At 39.4% G+C, this 19861-nt stretch overlaps 1 protein-coding gene across 4 annotated transcripts in view; it reads left to right on the top strand.

Annotated features, from left to right (window-relative positions):
* LOC100948578 (histone-lysine N-methyltransferase SETDB2) overlaps nucleotides 1–19861 on the top strand; it is a 104794-nt gene that overhangs the window by 32392 nt on the left and 52541 nt on the right. For 2 of the 4 annotated variants that reach the window (XM_003801806.3, XM_023508074.1), the window contains exons 5-11: nucleotides 6665–7228; nucleotides 9681–9797; nucleotides 11545–11714; nucleotides 13293–13518; nucleotides 13872–13971; nucleotides 15373–15466; nucleotides 18767–19107. In XM_003801806.3, the coding sequence (XP_003801854.1) occupies nucleotides 6665–7228; nucleotides 9681–9797; nucleotides 11545–11714; nucleotides 13293–13518; nucleotides 13872–13971; nucleotides 15373–15466; nucleotides 18767–19107 (1612 nt within the window). The remainder of the gene's footprint in view (nucleotides 1–6664; nucleotides 7229–9680; nucleotides 9798–11544; nucleotides 11715–13292; nucleotides 13519–13871; nucleotides 13972–15372; nucleotides 15467–18766; nucleotides 19108–19861) is intronic. The other 2 variants (XM_023508075.1, XM_023508077.1) reach the window with 2 other exon arrangements.

Here is a 19861-nt window from a genome sequence, read left to right as displayed (position 1 = left end):
AAGCGAGTCTCCTGCCTCAGCCTCCCAAGTAGCTGGGACCACAGGCGCCTGCCACAACACCCAGCTATTTTTTAGTTGCAGCCGTCATTGTTGTTTTTGGCAGACCCGGGCTGGATTTGAACCTACCACCTTCGGTGTATGTGGCTGGCGCCTTAGCCACTTGAGCTACAGGCGCCAAGCCAAGTGTAAAATTTAAAATTAAGCTGAAAAGGTTTATTTAGTAAAATCACAAAATAGAAATATGAAAATCTATTATTTTAATACTAGGTTCAGAATGTGAAATAAAATAATACCCAAAGATAAAATAGTTGGAAATAATCACAAGAAATATATATGTGAGAGAAATTAAAGGAAAATATTTTAATGAATAAAGTTACCATGTTGCTGGATGGGAAAAATGAATATTTTATTTATATATGTGTGTGTGTGAGTAGCATGCTAGGATGTCATAGCTCACAGGAACCTCTAACTCTCAGGATTGAGCAGTCCTCTGGCCTTAGTCTCCCAAATAGTTGGGTCTATAGCTGTCTACCACAATGTCTGGCTCATTTTTCTATTTTTAGTAGAGACAGAGTCTCGTTCTTGCTCAGGCTGGTCTTGAACTCCTAAGCTCAAGCAGTCTACCATCTGGGCCTCCCAGAGTGTTGGGATTACAGGCGTGAGCCATCATGCCTGGCCTAAGACTACTATTATAAAAACAAATTTTTACCAAATCAATTTATAGATTTAATTTCATTTGAACTCCCAACAATTGGATTTCATTAACTTGACAAGCTATTTTGAATTTAATATCTAAAGATAAAAGGTCAGGAAATATCTAGAACTTGTTTAAAAGGACAAATAGAGAAGAATGGTCCTGAAAAATATCAAAATATTCCTTTAGTCTGTGAAAAAGTGTTGTATTAGTATAAGAATTAACAGTTCAATCAAGAGACAGAAGAAGCCTGGAAAATGAGAACATTTTTACATATTTATCAGAACACACAGGAAGTGATTAAGTTAGTAAATCAAAAGCCACAGATAAAAATGAGGGGCAGGGGTATATTCAAAAATGGCCGAGAACAATTGGATATAATTTGGAAAATGTTAATTACATCTTCATGGTACATCAGTATAAATTCCAGATGAAATTGGATGCCCAAAGCATAGAAAAATTAATTATAAAATTAGAACCTTAAAACCCAGAAAAATAATAAAGATTAGCTATCTTTCCATATGTGTGTCCATGACATGTGTCATCATCACCTAGAGCAGTCGTGGCTCACTGCAGGCTCAAACTCATGGGCTCAAGCAGGCCTTGGGTCTCAGCCTCCTGAGTAGCTAGTACTATAGGTGCATGCCGCCACCGTGCCCAGCTAATTTTTTAATTTTCTGTAGAAATTGGTTTTCACTGTCTTGCCTGAGCTGGTCTTGAACTCCTAGCCTCAAGCAATCTTCTTGTCTCAGCCTCCCAAAGCACTTGAGCCACTGTACCCAGCCCTAAGAAATCTTGAATCAACAAACAAATCACCAATAGAAAAAAATGGGCAAACTACATGAATAGACATTTCACCAGAGGGGAAAATAAAAGACTGATAATCCAACTCCCTATTACTTAGAAGAAAAATAGGGAAGTAATGCTATTTTTCATGTATTAAATTAATAGATTAAAAATACACATGCTCAGGCCAGGCGCTGTGGTTTGCGCCTGTAAAATAGCCAGGCGTTGTGGTGGGTGCTTGTGGTCCCAGCTACTTGGGAGGCTCAGACAAGAGAATTGCTTGAGCCCAAGATTTGGAGGTGGTTTTGAGCTGTGATCCCAAGCACTGTACCGAGAGCGACAAAGTGAGACTCTGTCTCAAAAAATAAAGTAAAATAAAAAGAAAAATATACATGCTCATGAGAGTGTTGATTAGCACCAGGATTGTGACCTCTGCATGTCATTTCTCATTAAATGGAACCAGGGTTCCTTGGAGTGATGTCTGATTCCAGACCTGGAAAATCTTGTAACAGAAAACCAAAAAAGTGTTAGGTAAGAAAGATACAGGAGCAAACTTGCAGAAACTCTCACTGGCCAAAAAATGGCACAATTTGAACATAGAAAAAAAAAATCACTGTGATTATCTTATATTAATGTATCACATTAAATACATGTATACAAAAAAACCATGGGTTCATATTAACCTTAACATTTTTAAAATAATCACTTTGGTAGTTGCTAATATGCATGTTATTCTAAATACCAGTGAATAGAATCAAGCATTTATCCTGCTTTTCCTATGCTAATTGTATAGCAGAATAACCCAAGAGTTGGCAAGGAAAATTTCTCCTTTGTAAAACTATCCCAGTCAGAAAATTTAATAGGAATGGTAGAATTAGATTATTATTTTTGCAGCCTGTCTCCTTAATCCCCTCCATTCCCAATCCCCTCCACTTCCACCTCTCTCTCGAAAACAGTGACTTTAGGCCGATGCTCCCAAAGTAACCCTGGTGAGAACTTTGGTTTAAACTTGTTTATTGAGGAATGATATTCTTGTAAAATGCAGTACAATGTTGCTATAATGTTAAATTGCTGTAAAGTTTCTAAACACTTTGAATTTTTCAATTATCATGAATTGATAGCAAATCCTTGGGATCAGGCTCCATCACACCTTGGGTAAGTGTTGGCCTAAACAGTGGTCTTAAGTGAATATTAAAACCAGTAAGTAAAAAATCATAAGGAACTGTAAAATGAATTTGGCTGTAATCACCCAAACCCTTTCTCAATGTCGGCATCACTAAAAGTGAGACATCACCAGACACTGTGTGCTTCCTGTTAGGATACCGTAGGAAATTCATAGCACCACCTATGAATTATTCTTGCCTTCTTCCCCCCACAATTTGAAACTGAATCTAATCTAATCAAGCTTCTAGAATTGACCAGTTTACCAGGACTACAAGACACAAAAGGAATGTGTTAATGACAAACAGGGCTTCAGCCAAATTCCAGGATGTGGGAAATGCTCCAGGGTAAATGATAGAGTTTATAAAACTTAGGCGGCACCTGTGGCTCAAAGGAGTAGGGCGCTGACCCCATATGCTGGAGGTGGTGGGTTCAAACCCAGCCCCAGCGAAAAAAAAACCTACAAAAACAAAACAAACAAACAAAAAACTTTAACAAATGTTATGGAACGAAAGCAGGGAGCTCCTTGCTGCAGTGTAAAGGGATATAAAAGACATCTGAATCAGATACAAGTGATAGGATCTGTTTGGACTCGGGGTGTGTGAAAATGGACCCCTGAAATTATATACATGTGTGTGTGTTAAGCTTTGTCTGTTAGAGATACTGAATTATTTCAGGTAAAAACATGTCATCTGGATGTGTTTTAAAATATTGCAGAAAAAAGAGTGGGTATGTGTTCAGGGCAGGGCAAGAGGGAGAGAAAGTAGATGAAATAAGCAAAAATGTTGATAATTATTGAAACTTGGTAACAAATGTCAAAGATAAACAAAGTTGGACATTGGTTAAAGTGGTAAAAATATTTTATTCAGTAATACTGGCAGTAGGAGAAGGAACCTGGTAGCTCCAGGCTCATTTGTGCAGAGATAACAGTATTTTTTTTTTTTTTGTATTGTTTCAGGTTAATTGAGGGTACAGAGAATTAGGTTACAATGTTTGTATTTCTTAGGTAAAGTTCCTCTTATAATTGTGCCCAAGAGGCAAGCCATATACCCTAACACTGTGCCCATTAAGTGGGAGTACACCCAATCTCCTCCGTCTCCCTTTCCCTACTCCCTCATTCCACTGCCCCTGACTTTGAATTGATTTGAGTTTTTCTCTTGTGTGGGTGTTTTAGATTGTCTACTGGCTTCATATTAGTATTGAGTACATTGGATATTCCATTCTTGTGAAACTTTACTGAGAAGAATGTGTTTAAATTCCATCCAGGTTAATATAAAAGATGTAAAGTCTCCATCTTTTTATGGCTGAATAATATTTCATGGTATACATATACCATAGCTTGTTAATCCATTCCTAGGTTGGTGGGCATTTAGGTTGCTTCCACATTTTGGTGATTGTGAATTGAACTGTGATAAAAATCCAGTGAAAAGAGATGACAGTTCATAAAGAACATTGAGGGAGTAGGAAAGAGAATATTTAGGACTCAAGTGAAAAATTATAAAGAGTCAGTGGGTGCAAATGCGACTAGGCCAGCTATGTCTGCTAGCCGGCACTTATCAAAGTTAGGGTTCCAGAGACTGGGAGACCAAGGCCATATCCTTTCTGATAATTCCATTTCAAAGGAACGGGTTTCTGCTCTTTGAGAAAGACCCTTCTAAGTTGCAGGAGATACACAATTACAAATCTCAGTGGGACAGAGGAAAGATTCACAAATGTTAGTGCTTTGTAGTAAATGCTCTAAGAAAAGGAGGCCAGTGTCTGTTGGCCTGTGCTATCATCAAGTGTTGGCTACAGCAGCCAGCCAGTTCCCTCGGCAGTGCTAGATTTGCTCAGGCAGGCATCTTAAGAGGAGGCTGGGGTTCTCCGAGGGACATGCCCGTCATGCTGGTCTGACCATGCCAGGAAAGTTTGATCATCTTGTAGTGCAGAGGTTTGGACAGAGTTGTTACGTGTGGAGAGTTCTGCCGTTCTCACAGCTTCATGGGGGTACACTGTAGTCTCTTTTTATGAGAAAATATAAAGTCTTTTTAATGTGTATTCCTGTTGACCTGATAATTCCTCACAAAGGAGTGTATCCTAAGGTGGTAATCAGGAATCTGGTCAAGGATTGATATGTGAGGATGTTCCTCAAAGTAGTAACATAGAGACAAATTCGAAACAACCTGGCCGGGTGCAGCACTTCACATCTATAGCCCCAGTACTCCAGGAGGCCAAAGTGCAAGGGTCCTTTGGGGCAAGAGTTCAAGACCAACTTGAGCAATGTTGGGAGACAAAAAAACAGAAAAATTAGCCATGCCTAGTTATACATACCTGTAGTCCCAGCTACTCAGGAGGCTGAGCAGGAGGATGATTTGAGCCCAGGAGTTTGAGGCTGCTGTGTGCTATGATGATACCACAGTACTCTAAGCCCAGCAAAAGAGCAAGACCCTGTCTTAAAAACAAATGAAAATTTCCTAAATTAAAACATTTATAAATAAATTGTAGTACATCCTTTTACCTGTTAGATTCTTTGAAATCCAAAAGCATCGAGACTCACTTGCTCACTTGATGGATAAAGCCCTGTGAAAGCAGCGCTCACATACTGCTGAAGGCACTGACCCCATGGAGGGCAACTTGGCAATATCAGTGAAATGACTAATCCATTTACCCTGTAACTTTCTGGGGGTGTATTCTTTATGTGTATGAAAGTGTTAGATACATCATCATTGTATCATGATTTGTGATAGCAAAGATTATTACAATACAATTCCTTGTTAAAAGGTAACTGCATAAGTTTTATAATTGATGTAACTAGTCTAATATTTTGATCTAGTATATGCTGTATATTATCTAGAGGATGACTATACAGCTATAGAAAGAATGGGAAGGTTCCATATCTGCACATCTAATATGGTAGCCATTAGCTGCATGTGGCTATTTAAATTTGCATTAATTGAAATAAGATAAAACTTAATTTCAGCTCTCTGGTTATTCTGGCCACATTTGAACGTGCCTGGTGCTGCCATGCTCAGATAGGGCAGACCATTTCTATCCATGGAGGGAGTTACATTGAACAGCTCTGCTTCACATCTTAAAAAAAAATTTAAGTGTAAGCATATATTTAAATGTAAGTACTAAAATACCAGTATTATAATGTACAATAGTGACTTGAAGATAGGTGGAAAATGTTATACATGTATTAAACAAAACCCAGGTTCTTTGTGAAAGTTTAAAACCTGATTTCCAAATACATGGAATTTTTTCACAGACTTTTTTTTCCTAAAAGCAATTATCACCCCATTTTTCTCTTGTCAGTTTACGATTATTTTTAGATGTGTCAGTGTAATTGCCAGGTGGATCATACATTATGGAAAAAATTCAGTTGTAATTGTGTTAGTCAAATAATATAAAGATTCTTTTGGGGGTTTTTTGTTTTGGTTTTCATATAAAGGATTCTTAACAAATTAATTTTCAGCTAGTCTTTACTGTTTTCTGCAGGCAAAAACTTGAACCAAGCATACCTAAAGAATTAACCTTCATGGGCTCCTTTTTTTTGAGACAGGGTCTCACTTTGTCACTCTTGGTAGAGTGCCTTGGCATCAGAGATCACAGGAACCTCAAACTCTTGGGCTGAAGAGATCCTCTTGCCTCAGCCTCCCAAGTATCCGGGACCGTAGGTGCCCACTATGATGCCCGGCTGTTTTTTAGAGATGGGGTCTTGCTCTTCCTCCATCTAGTCTTGAACTCAAGCAGTCCACCTGCCTGGGCCTCCCAGAGTGCTAGGATTACAGGTGTGAGCCACTGCACCTGGCCCCTTCCTCAGCTCTTTATTGAGTACATATTCTAAATGAACTCTAAATTTAATACGTGCTGTAAAGTACCTAGCATGCAGTATTTTTTTCAAGTGGAGAATTAAACTATAAACTTATGAAACTAATAAATATTTTTTTGAAAGATACTGTGCTTATAACTAGTATTTTCTTGATCATAGTACAGTATCAACATGCATAAATTGTGAGACTAATATATAATCTATTTTAATAGATCTACAGAAAATGAGGAAATTCTTTCTCTGAAAAATGAAGTTGTAGAGTTTAGAGGAAAAGAATCATCTTTGAACTTATCTTACCAAAGTCATGCTTGCTCTGGTGCCTGTCTCATAAAAATGCCACCAACCTCCAAGGGAGAAAACCCTCTGCAGCTGCCGATGAAATGCCACTTCCAGAGACGACATGCAAAGACGAACTCTCACTCTTCAGCACTCCACGTGAGTTACAAAGCCCCTTGTGGAAGGAGTCTGCGAAACGTGGAGGAAGTTTTTCGTTACCTCCTTGAGACAGAGTGTAACTTTCTATTTACAGATAACTTTTCTTTCAATACCTATGTTCAGTTGACTCGGAACTACGCAAAGCAAGAAGAAATTGTTTCTGATGTGGACATTAGCAATGGAGTGGAATCTGTGCCCATTCCTTTCTCTAATGAAATTGATAGTAGAAAGCTTCCACAGTTTAAGTACAGAAAGACCATGTGGCCACGCGCATACCATCTAAATGGCTTCTCCAACATGTTTACTGATTCATGTGACTGTTCTGAGGGCTGCATAGACGTGTGAGTAGAAAAACATGGCATTCAAAAAATCTTGTGAATGTAGGAACACTCTTTGTAAAGTCCTACTATGTATCATTTTGTCTGTCTGTGTAAAACCTGTTCACCAAGAGTCTAAAATGGAAAGAATGCTCTCGGTAGCAATAGGAAAGAAAACTGTTTGCCAAATACAGCAATTGGAAAATTATTTCTTCAAAGTATTTCCTTTAATCTGGTGCCATAATCATAGCAGTTACAACAAATGCCACTTAACAGTGCCAGCTGCAGGGTCAGGCACATTACATACAAGCCTTTAGTGCTCACAGACCCTCTGAGGTAAGTGATACAATCTCCGTGTCAACAAATGAAGAGACCAGGGCTGGGTGCGGTGGCTCACGCCTGTCATCCCAGCACTCTGGGACATCAAGGCAGGTGGAGCACTTGACCACACGATTTCAAGACCAACCTGAGCCAGAGTGAGACCTCATCTCTAAAATTAGCCGGGTGTTGTATCAGGCATCTTAGTCCCAGCTACTTGGGAGGCTGAGGCAAGAAAACCACTTAAGCCCAAGAGTTTGAGGTTGCTGTGAGCTATGACACTACAGCATTCTACCTGAGGTGACAAAGCAAGACTCTGTCTCAAAAAAGCAAATGAGGAGGTTGAGGAAGTCAGTTCTAGTGGTCATAGGACAAATTGTAAAGCCAAGATTTGAACTCATATTCTTAACCATGATATGTTGTATTTTACTTCTAAAAATCATTTCCTCAGTAATTTTGTAGAAAGGTAATGGTCCTTATAACTACTCTTTTCTTGATTGTAACACAGTAGTGACATTCCATAAAAAAAAATGTATTCAATTATATGAAGACTTTGAACAACATTTTAAGGGTTTGTAATATACGTTCATAGGCATATGGTTGTAGTGTGGAGTTGCATTATATGTCCATTTAATTTAATGCTAATGTACCAACCCTTACTAGGCAAAAGAAGAGTAAGAGAACAAAAAATAATTCAAATAGTGTAGATAATAGTTTGCACTATCCTCTCAGTCAGGAGTGTGAAGTGAGAGATGTAAATCTAATGTCACCTAAGCGTGGCTCAGTTCATTTAGGCCTCTCACAGAGAAAACTTCTCACTGTGCTAAGTTGTCTTTTTTTTTGAGACAGAGCTTTAAGCTGTGGCCCTGGGTAGAGTGCTGTGGCATCACAGCTCACAGAAGCCTCCCAAGTAGCTGGGACCACAGGCACCCACCACAATGCCTGGCCATTTTAAAATATTTTAAAATAACCTTTGTTTTATAAACATTGCCTCTGGATATAACCCAATGCTTCATCTGTGCTCTCCATGGGAATAGCAGCAGTCATACCACAGAGACTAGGCTGATATCTCCCAGGGCCTCGCATTGTATTAATGGAAACCTGGTCTGTAACTGTGAAGCCAGTATGGTCAGAGTCAAAGGAATGGAGAGAATACTCACGATAAAGGAGCACGTAGGAGTAAGCCCCACAGGAAGTATAATCCCACACATTTAAAGCACACAGAGATGTTTAAGGCCACAATGACATGTAGACCTACTTTTCCCAGCAACAGTAAGTTCAAGTATATCCAGGGTGTTCACTATATTATTATTTGTATTTTTCTGTACTTTTCAAACTTTATAAACTAAATCATATGGAAAAAAGTAACTATAGATTTTTATATCTGTAAACAGAATCCAAATATTGATTTTTTTTTCCTCCTGCAAGCAGCAGCCACCAATCTGATTTGCATTATGTATAAACAGAAAATACAGAGGAGAATCCTAGAGGAAAAGACCTTAAAGTCCCATGTTCAACAAGGAGACCGACACCCAGAGGTTTTAACCAGCTTAGCAGCAGTCACCTAACCTGCTTGATAGCTGGGATTTCCAATTCATTCCTCTATCAAATTATGAGTCCCTGTCTAGTGGGATAATAAGTAGTTAGACTAAAAAATACATAGATTAAATTTCACGGTTGCAAGTTTCCAGCCTGGTAACAATACGAAAAAAGTATGGTAGTAGTGAGGTACCCAGCCTCAGTCTCCCCAGTCTTTTGTTTTGCTGGTGGGAGAAAGAACTTAAGACATCTGTAGAACTATACCCTTTCAGGTGTGACACATTCCAGTCTGTTATCCACTGTAGGAGAATAGAACTAGCAGAATTTGTGCAAACAAGCTAATGCCAAATAGAAAGTGAAAAGAAGAAAACTCATAGAGTTAAGTTTACTTCATGAGCAGCTAGAGGTGCAGTGTAGTTTATAATTATTTACAAACTTCTGATAGGTATTGTCTTTCTAAGAGCTCGTTTCTGTTTAGGGAAGAAGTCTGCACTGTCCACAGCGTAAGCAACTGCTCTAAATGCTGTTACACCCTTTATGGCATCACTTATACTTTCATCAAGACAGTCTCTTGGTCTGTCCTGCCTTCTAACTTCTCCATCTCCTGTCTTCCTTTTAGAGCAAAATGTGCGTGTCTTCAACTGACAGCAAGGAATGCCAAAACTTCTCCCTTGTCAGGTAATAAAGTACCCACTGGATATAAATACAAAAGACTACAGAGACAAGTACCTACTGGGTAAGATTCCTTGAGCATATATTGCAGGGTGGGTAACAGTCCTTGAGTGCAGGGTGCCACCTGTGGCTCAGTGAGTAGGGCGCCGGCCCCATATACCAAGGGTGGCGGGTTCAAACCTGGCCCCGGCCAAAACTGCAACAAAAAAAAATAGCCAGGTGTCGTGGTGGGCACCTATCGTCCCAGCTACTTGGGAGGCTGAGGCAAGAGAATGGTCTAAGCCCAAGAGCTGGAGGTTGCAGTGAGCTGTGATGCCATGGCACTCCACTGAGAGTGACAAAGTGAGACTGTGTCTCTAAAAAAAAAAAAAAATTCCTTCAGTGTATGTTGCAGAGTGGGTAAGATCCCTCATATGTATGTTGCAGGGTGGGTAAGATCCCTCATATGTATGTCGCAGGGTGAGTAAGATCCCTCATATGTATGTCGCAGGGTGGGTAAGATTCCTCATATGTATGTCGCAGGGTGAGTAAGATCCCTCATATGTATGTCGCAGGGTGAGTAAGATCCCTCATATGTATGTCGCAGGGTGGATAAGATTCATCGGGCATATGTTGCAGGGTGGGTAAGATCCCTCATATGTATGTCACAGGGTGGGTAAAATTCCTCGGGCGTATGTTGCAGGGTGAGTAAGATTCCTTGAGTGTATGTTGCAGGGTGTTGGTATCTTGAAGGTAGGTACTTTTTTAATTATGGTCCACAGTTATAGATGTTGCTAAATGTCAGTTTCTAATACCAAAAATCTAAATTATTAAGGTCTGAGGAATCCCTATATTCTTGCAAATGGAAATTAGAGACCACCCAGAGCATCATGCAGAGTGCACTCTTAACACTTATCTGCAGCAAGTCTGGCTCTGACCCTTCAGAATCTGCCTACTGTGAATAGCAGTTTCCTCATTAAATACCATGCAGGCTCGGCACCTGTGCCTCAAGTGGCTAAGGCGCCAGCCACATACACCTAAGGTGGTGGGTTTGAATCCAGCCCAGGCCCGCCAAACAACAATGCTGGCTGCAACCAAAAAATAGCCAGGCGTTGTAGTGGGCGCCTGTGGTCCCACCTACTTGGGGGGCTGAGGCAGGACACTCGCTTGAGCCCAAGAGTTGGAGGTTGCTGTGAGCTGTGATGCCATAGTGCTGTGGTCCCAGCTACTTGGGAGGCTGAGGCAGGACACTCGCTTGAGCCCAAGAGTTGGAGGTTGCTGTGAGCTGTGATGCCATAGTGCTCTACCCAGGGGGACAGCTTGAGGCTCTGTCTAAAAAAAAAAAGAAATACCATGCAGAACTCATCTAAACATTACGAGTTTTCAGCCTTTCAAAGTTGGAATTAACAAATAACAACAACTTTGGAAACAGAAATAGAGAATTTTTTTTCCTATGTATTTCCTTCCGAGGTCCGTCCTTCTTAGATACTTGAGAAGAGGTAACATTCACTACATACCACACATTGTCTCAAGTACCTTGTAAGTACTGGCCCAAGTAATCTTAACAAAACAGTTCTACGAGATAGGTACTATCATGTCATCCCCATTTTAAAATGGAAATTAAAGCTCAGAGAAGTTAAATAACTAATCCAAGATTACCCCTGGTAAACATGAAAGCTGACGGGAAGCGAGTCCATCTGGCTCTCAGCACTTTCACATTAGACATTAGGTCTGCTTCCCTCAGTAGTTATCATTGCCAGTGAACTAGCAATATGAACTGCTTATTTGCTTGTGGAGATCTAATTTTTCTCTTTGTCATGTTTTATTGACAGTATTTATGAATGCAGTATGTTGTGCAAATGTAATCGACAATTGTGTCAAAACCGAGTTGTCCAACATGGTCCTCAAGTGAGGCTACAGGTGTTCAAAACTGAGAAAAAGGGCTGGGGGGTACGCTGCCTGGATGACATTGACAGAGGAACATTTGTTTGTATCTATTCAGGTAAAGCAAAAGTTTATTTTCAAATTATTCTGTGGCAGGATCTACTTTCCTGAATATCCATTTTCCTAGTCATGGCTGTTGAGATCTTAGAACAAGGTGAAGAGCAACAGTATCCAAGAGGAGTAAGCAAGGAAGGGCACCACACATTCTAGAAAAGAAAGGCTCAGAAACAAAACGCTCACTCACCCTGTAATCCTAGCACTTTGGGAGGCCAACGCAGGGAGATTGACTGATCCCAGGAGTTGAAGGTTGCTGTAAGCTATGATTGTACCAGCCTGGGTGACAGGGAAGAGACCTTGTCTCTTAATTAATTAATTAACAACTAATAAGGAAAACTTGGGTTATTGCATAAGGGCCTATTACATACAAAGCACACTTATTTGATCTGTATGGCTACAGATGCTTTGAAGTCAGCAAAGAAAACATTTTTAAATAAAAAAACTAAATGACTGACTTGCTATAAGGTAAACTATCTTTGTTTGCCGTTCTGAGCTAATATTAAATTTTAACAAGTTAATTTTGTAATATCTGAATGGGATGATTCAGGCAGTGACTTTAGCAACTCACTCCATTTCAGGGACTCTAGAGAGTTGCTTGTGCTTTAGAGCAAAACTTTCCAAGCTGTGTTTTACAGTTGTGCAGTTACTGGGTCTGTAAGGCCATAGGGTCCGGGCAGACACACTGGTTCCCAGTAGTCTTGGCCATTCACCCCAGCATGTCAAGTACAAGTCTTTATTTTCTCTGTGCCCCATTATGTGAGAAAGTTTGGGAAACAAGATTTTAGAGGTAGTCTGAAAGAAACAATGCTGGACCAAGTTTTGGCAACTAGGTAGCAGGGACCATAGCAGTCCCTCTCATTTGAAATTTCAGGTATACTTCAGGGATGGCAAACGGAAGCTCACAGTTATCTGAATTCAGATTAGCCACACCGTGAATCCCTTCCACACCCTTATTACAGATGGACGTAGTCCAAAGCCTGCCTATACATTGGTCTCCCATATTTCTCAAGATAACTCTGGGATGAAAGCTGCCTGCGGAGTGCCACATGGTATCTAGGAAGCATCACTGGTTCTATCTGCATTGCTAGAAAAGGCAGCATCTCTATCTATGCTGGGTAAAGACTTAAATGTAAGAACTATAGGTGCATACCATGACAAATTCCTATAGGTTATTTTATTTAAAAAGTGTAGGTTTCAAATGATAAAGCCTTTTTACTGGATACCATTTTACTAGCTACAATTTTAAGACTAGAGGTCACCTCTCTAATTTTCTAGAACACTTACTGATACATATTTTTGTTTTATGTTATTGCAGCAAAATCTCTTTTGTGTTATACGAAAACAGACAAATAATTCATTTTAGATACCCTGTATTTTTTTTTTTTTTTTGTATTGGAAGATAAGAAATCCCTCATTAGTGTTTTGCAGAAATTTTCTGGGATGAGTTGATGTGTTTTTCTTCATTCTAGAATAGAAGTACATAGTACAGGGTCTTCAGTCATGGAGCAGAACTAGGAATGTCTATTTGTTGTCAGCAATTATATTTCTAATGCAAACTTTCTTATTTTTTGTCTTTTAGGAAGATTACTAAGCAGAGCTAACACTGAGAAATCTAGCGTTATTGATGGAAATGGGAAAGAAAGGAATACTATGAAAAATACATTTTCAAAAAAGAGGAAAATAGAAGTTGCATGTTCAGATTCTGAGGTTGAAATTATCCCATTAGAACTGGAAACACATCCTAGAAATGCTAGAACTGAGGAGTGTCCACCAGAGTTCAGTAGCAGTTCCAAAGAGCTTGTTATGTGAGTAAGAGCTGAGGAACCTGGAGTTAATCTAAGGTATTATTAATCAAGAGTGGTTTTTCTCCTTAGTTCCCGCCCCACCTCTGTATATCGTCTTGCTTCACAGATGTAAGTTCAACACAGAATTCTATCTGAAAGTTGCCATAGGGTTTCTTTTTTTTTTTTTTTTTTAACGTACTTCAAAGATTATTGACATTTAAGCACAATTGTATTTCCTTTCTCTAGTGAAGGACAAGTACAGATGTTCTTACATGAATTTCTAATGATAGTATTTATGTAGTACCATTATTATCTGTATTTCAAGGTCCAGTAAAGCTAATTTTTAGTGATACAAACATTTTTTTCCTTTTCAGGGAAATGAAGTTTAATAATATTTCAAGAAATCAGTATCATTCAGTTATTACAAGTCCTAAATCCAAGACAGAAACTTTTCAACGCAGTGGAAAACAGATGGTAAAAACTACAAAACAGATGGGGCCCCTCAGTAAACCTGAGCTATTATCTTACCCTTTATCCTTGTTTGTGTTAGTGACTAGTACATAGAATTTCTTTTATTATTTTGGGATGGGTGGACTGTTGAAGTGCTAGGACCAGATTTTACTTAGCATCATCTGTGGCAGTTGGGCGTGTTTCCAGCTCAGATACACGAGGAGCATGTTAGTAGTGATCTCACTGTGTGCTGTTGTGAGACTGAGCGCTGTCTCATTTCTGAGAATTTGTGGGAGAAACTAATGCATTGAAGAGGTAATAGTGATGTGTAGTAAGAAAGGAACAGTAGTTTAGCTGTAGCAAAGAGAAGAGATGCAACTTTATGAAAGAATCATCAGAAAGCAATACAGCATTTTACATGGCAGCATCTGAGGGCACACTTCATTCTGACCTGAGAAGACCAGAAAGAAACTGAAACTTGGAAAAAAAACAGAAGGAAACGTAATGGCAGTTTATAATAGGGCTTGTTGATGAAAAGTAAAAACTCTGCTCCAGATGTTGTACAAATATTTGCCATCTGCTTAGTAATAATACATTAGGTATTGCCTCAACATAAGAGATTCGGCCCTGGGGTCACATAGACCTGGACTTAACCTCTAGCTCTGCTGCTTATTAGTTGAGTGACATCTCCATAAATATATTTGTTTATCTATAAAAGAATAATGGCATGTATTTCAGAGTTATGAGGGTTAAATGAGATAAACATCAGAAACTTGCTTAGCATAATGCTTGGCACCCATCTAAGTGCTCAATAAATGTTGACCATTCAGATACTGAGAACTTGAATAATATAGTAATGATTGACATTTTCTGAGCACTTAGTTGAGTGCCAAGCTTTCTGCTAAGCACATAACCCCTCTTTTAAAGTTAACATTACCATTTAGTGATTGCATGGTCTATGATTTGTAAAGACAAGCAAATTCTTTAACCTTTTTTTGAAGTAGAAACTAGCCAATGGGTATTTTTATCTTTGTACAACTTATAGTTGAAGCTAAATTCATAATTTGGTAACAGTTTTTCAGTACTGAAGATGATTAGAATGATTAGAATTAAGGGATATAGACAGATGTGTTTGGATTTTAATACCTAGAGAATGTCTAGACCAGTGGTTCTCAACCTTCCTAATGCTGCAAACCCTTAATACGGTCCAAAGGGGTCAAGACTCACAGGTTAAGAACCACTGGTCTAGACAGTCTAGATAACTGTGGCCTAGTGAGACCTCTGGAGGCAGAGCACAGTCTTCATTAGTCTGAAGACCTTTGAAGATTGATGACACTTGATAAAGGAGGCCAAACTGCCAAGTACTTTTTCCTGACCTAGAAAGTAAAGACTTCTTCTTTTTCTTCTTTTTTTTTTTTTTTTAAGGAATTTGTTTCCTTGGAGTCTGTCACCTCAGAAGATAATGATGAATTTGAACCAGCCCCGGAATGTCTGAGCTCTAAAGCCAAGGGAGTGCAAAGTAGGCTTTGTCTCGTTGTGTGACCCTCCCCTACCTGTCTGCTTCTCTCTTACTCAGTGCCTGTGGCTCATTTTCTCAGATTCCATAACAAATGTGCTGCATTTGTCACAAAAGTTGTGACTTATCTACATCAGGGGTCAGCAAACTATGGTTTGTATGCCAGACCTGGCCCCCTACCTGCTCAGTGTGGCATGTGAGCTAAGAGTACATTTTGCGTTTTGTAAATAGTTGGGAAAAAATTAGAAAGTGAATAATACTTTGTGATACTTACAAAATTGTATAAAATTACAATTTCAGCGTCCACAAATAAAGTTTTATTGTAACACAGCCAATTTACATTATCTAGTGTCTGCTTTCACACTGTAGCAGTAGAGTTGACTAGCCACTACGGACACCACATGGCTGCAAAACCCAACCATATTTGCTGTTAGCCCTTTCCAGAAGAAGTGTGTTAACCTCTGGTCTAGTTGCTAACAGTGACTTAATGAATGACAGGAGAGGTGGGGTAGATAGCTCTTGACTGTACAGTGGCTGTCGGGTATTGTCTATGGCTTTGGAAGCATTGTCCCAGGCAGTCACTTTCTAGTTCTTTGTTTTGGACTCCTTTAAAAATAAAGACACTTTATTCTCCTATAATAGGCTAGTCAACACTGCTACAGAGTATACTCAGCATGATTCTAGCAAAAGAGTAAATGTCACTACCCAAAGTGCTTGTTTTTCAGTTACCAGTCTCTGCCATAGATAATATTAAAACTGGACAAACTTTGTTTTTGGTGCTTTTTTTTTGAGACAGTGTCACTCTGTAGCACAGGCTGAATGATCATAGATCACCGTAGCCTTGAACTCCTGGGCTCAAGCTGTCTTCTGGCTTCAGCCTACTGAGTAGCTAGGACTACAGGCATGGGCTACCTTGTCCAGCTAATTAAAAAAAACAATTTTGTGTAGGGACAGGTCTCACTATGTTGCCCAGGCTGGTCTTAAACTCCTAACCTTTTGTATTTGAATGTGTCCACTAGTGGGAGACATTGCTGAGAGATGTCTTTTTGTGAAGAACTGACCAGCCTATGCTGCCTCTTCTCCCTTTGGAGTCTTGTCTCTGCAGTGCCAGCTCCCCGCAAGTATACAAAGATAGATATTGAAAGAAGCATGGCAGCTCCTTGATAGAAAAGGTCTATCAAGAAAGGGCGTGTTGTGCATCACACTTCACATTTAGTGCACACGAGCCACATACATACTATTGCTTTCGGTTCTTTTTGCCATTTTCTTTTCTTCTTTTTTTTTGAGACAGAGTCTCACTGTGTCCCCCTGGATAGAGTGCCGCAACGTCACAGCTCACAGCAACCTCAAACTCTTGGGCTTAAGTGATTATCTTGCCTCAGACTTCCAAGTAGCTGGGACTACAGGCACCTGCACAACACCCGGCTATTTTTTGGTTGCAGTTGTTTAGTTGGCCCAGGCCGCATTTGAATCCATCACCCTTGGTGTATGTGGCTGGCACCATAACCACTGTGCAACAGTCGCCAAGCCTCTTTTTGCCATTTTCATTGACTGCTGCCATGTATATAGCAGGTGTTCCAAAAATCATAAATTACATACTTTTTAGATCAAAAATTTGAGGTTATGGCTTGGCAACAATAACACAGTGGTTATGGTGTCAGTCACATTCACTGAGGCTGGCAGGTTTGAACCTAGCCTGGGCCAGCTAAACAACAATGATAACTGCAACAAAAAATAGCTGGGCGTTGTGACAGGCGCCTGTAGTCCCAGCTACTTGGGAGGATGAAGCAAGAGAATCACTTAAGGTTGCTGAGAGTTGTGGTGCCATGGCACTCTACTGAGGGCGACATCACAAAAAAAAAAAAAAATTTAAAGTTACATACTAGTATGACTAGTAATCAGTGATTAAAATGAGTACATTTAGGAACAGCAGCTGGCAACAGTAATGATTAAACAAGAGCACTAATTTTAGTGGGATATAATTTCACCATGAATTAGTTGGCACAAATGGCTTTTTAAAAACAAATGATTTTACTTATTCTTACATGCAGTCATAATTTTGAATATTCTCAAAAAATTATCTTATTAGAGAAGAAAAATAATCAGTAATCCACTTTTAAAGTCTTCCTGTTTATGCAGGTGTAATTATTGAATGATCATCTAGCAAAACAGCAAACACTTACATATACAAAGCCCCTAGCAATACAGTTGTCATTGTCGGAACTTGTAGAGGGTAACTCTTCTTTGGCCTTTTATTGGTATCCTAAAGGCGGAGAGTGCCTCTAAAACACCCACTCTGTTAACCACTCTTTTTATAGGTGCAAATTCCAGATTTATAGAGAAGACAGTCAATTTAAGAATAAAGATTAAGGCCAGGCATGTGGCTCATGCCTGTAATTCTAGCACTTTAGGAGCCCAAGGACAAGGATGATCACTGAGGCCAGGAGTTCAAGACCAGCCTGAGCAAGGACAAGACCCCCATCTCTACAAAAAACAAAAAAATTCAAAAATTAGCCAGGTGTAGTGATATACACCTATGGTTGCAGCTACTCAGGATCCTTTTTAAAGCAAAGGATGACTTGAGCCCAGGAGTTTGAGGCTGTAAAAGCTATGATAAGGCTATGCATTCCATCCTGGGTGACAGTGAAATCCTGTCTCAAAAATAAATAAATGAAACAAATAAATGTAAAAATTTTTAAAAGAAGAGTAAAGTTTAAATATAGTAATGAGGCTGGGTGCTATAGCTCAAGTGGCTAAGACACCAGTCATATACACCACAGCTGGTGGGTTCGAATCCAGCCCTGGCCTGCCAAACAACAATGACAACTACAACCAAAAAATAGCCGGGCATTGTGGCAGGTACCTGTAGTCCCAGCTACTTGGGAGGCTGAGGCAAGAGAATCTCTTAAGCCCAGGAGTTGGAGGTTGGTGTGAACTGTGACACCACAGCACTCTACCTAGGGCGACAGCTTGAGGCTGTGTCCCCCCCAAAAAAATAAAATAAAAATAAATAAATATGGTAAAGAGAAAATAGCATATAGAAAGAAATGAGACTTTGGCAGCCAAACATTTCTGTATTTATTGCCCTAGTTCTCATTATTATTCTTATTATTATGGGACAGGTGAATCTCTTAACCCCTCAGAGACTCAGAGTTTTCATCTGTAAAATGAAAGTAATACTACCTACTTAACACATTGTGTGGATTAATGATAAAGCAACTGATATCTAATTAGTGTTGTTAATTTCATCACTATTTCTCAGCCAAGTATATTTCTGACATTATTTTCCAAAATGTCTATTAGAGGACTCAAGTTCAAACCAAGTTGAAGATTCTGAAGACAATGTGCTGTTTCAATCAAATGTGAAAAATATAACTAGATGTAGAGAAGAAACTCCACCCCGGGGCAGATGTAACCTTGCAACCATGTTGGATTATAAAAATATGAAAAAGGAATTTGAAGTGCAAATACAAAAGCCCCAAGAGGAACAATCTTCAGCATGTCAAAAACAGCAGATCTTTGGTGATGAAGAGATGCCAAATGAAACCAAAAATACTTCATCTGATTCTCTAAGGAAGTTCAATAAAGGGAATGTGTTTTTATTGGATGCCACAAAAGAAGGAAATGTGGGCCGCTTCCTTAATGTGAGTATAGGGGCTGAGATTCATATCTAAACAACTGCTTTTCTGTGCTCTTGACAAAATCAAAAGGAAAATACGAAAAACAGACTCTCAAGCAGACTACCTGTGTTAGAGTTCAGTCCTCCACGTGGGTGGCTGTGACTGAACCCCTGACACCTCACTTTCTACCTCTATATTTGGGGATAATAACAATAACTGCCTCGGGATGTTGAAAGGACTGAATTGATGTGAGATGCTTAAAACAATTGCATATGACATGGTAAGCATTTGCTTTAGGTTTTAAAGCCACCTGCCCAAGTTTGGATGGGAAGTTATCGTTGAAATTAAAGGATGGTAGACATGCTCAAGGAATATTGTAGAGATTTAATCATATTATGAATCTTACAATACATGAATGGGTGGAGATGACAGCTAGTGGGCAACAGCAATATTAGAATGATGGTAATATGAGGAAATAGTGTCATCTTGTTAAAAGCCGTGGAATGAGGCTATATAGAGTGGCTCCGTTCAGGAGGAAAATCAGATGCTTATGTATCAAAAGGCCTGATTTTTATTAGGATATAAAAATTACGTTATGTACATTCTTCATATTAAACTTTCTGGTGAAGACTTTGTTTTGTTAAAAAAAAAAAAGGGCAGCGCCACTAGCTCAGTTGGTTGGGCACAGGCCACATACACCAAGGCTGGTGGGTTCAAACACAGCCTGGGCCAGCCAAAATCAACAATGACAACTGCAATTAAAAAATAGCTGGCTCGG

Source organism: Otolemur garnettii, unplaced genomic scaffold, assembly GCF_000181295.1.
Source record: "Otolemur garnettii isolate 467f Iridium unplaced genomic scaffold, OtoGar3 scaffold00221, whole genome shotgun sequence".
Classification (NCBI taxonomy): Eukaryota; Metazoa; Chordata; class Mammalia; order Primates; family Galagidae; genus Otolemur; species Otolemur garnettii.
Note: the sequence above shows the minus strand (reverse complement) of the source record. Positions and strands in the feature narration are given on the sequence as shown.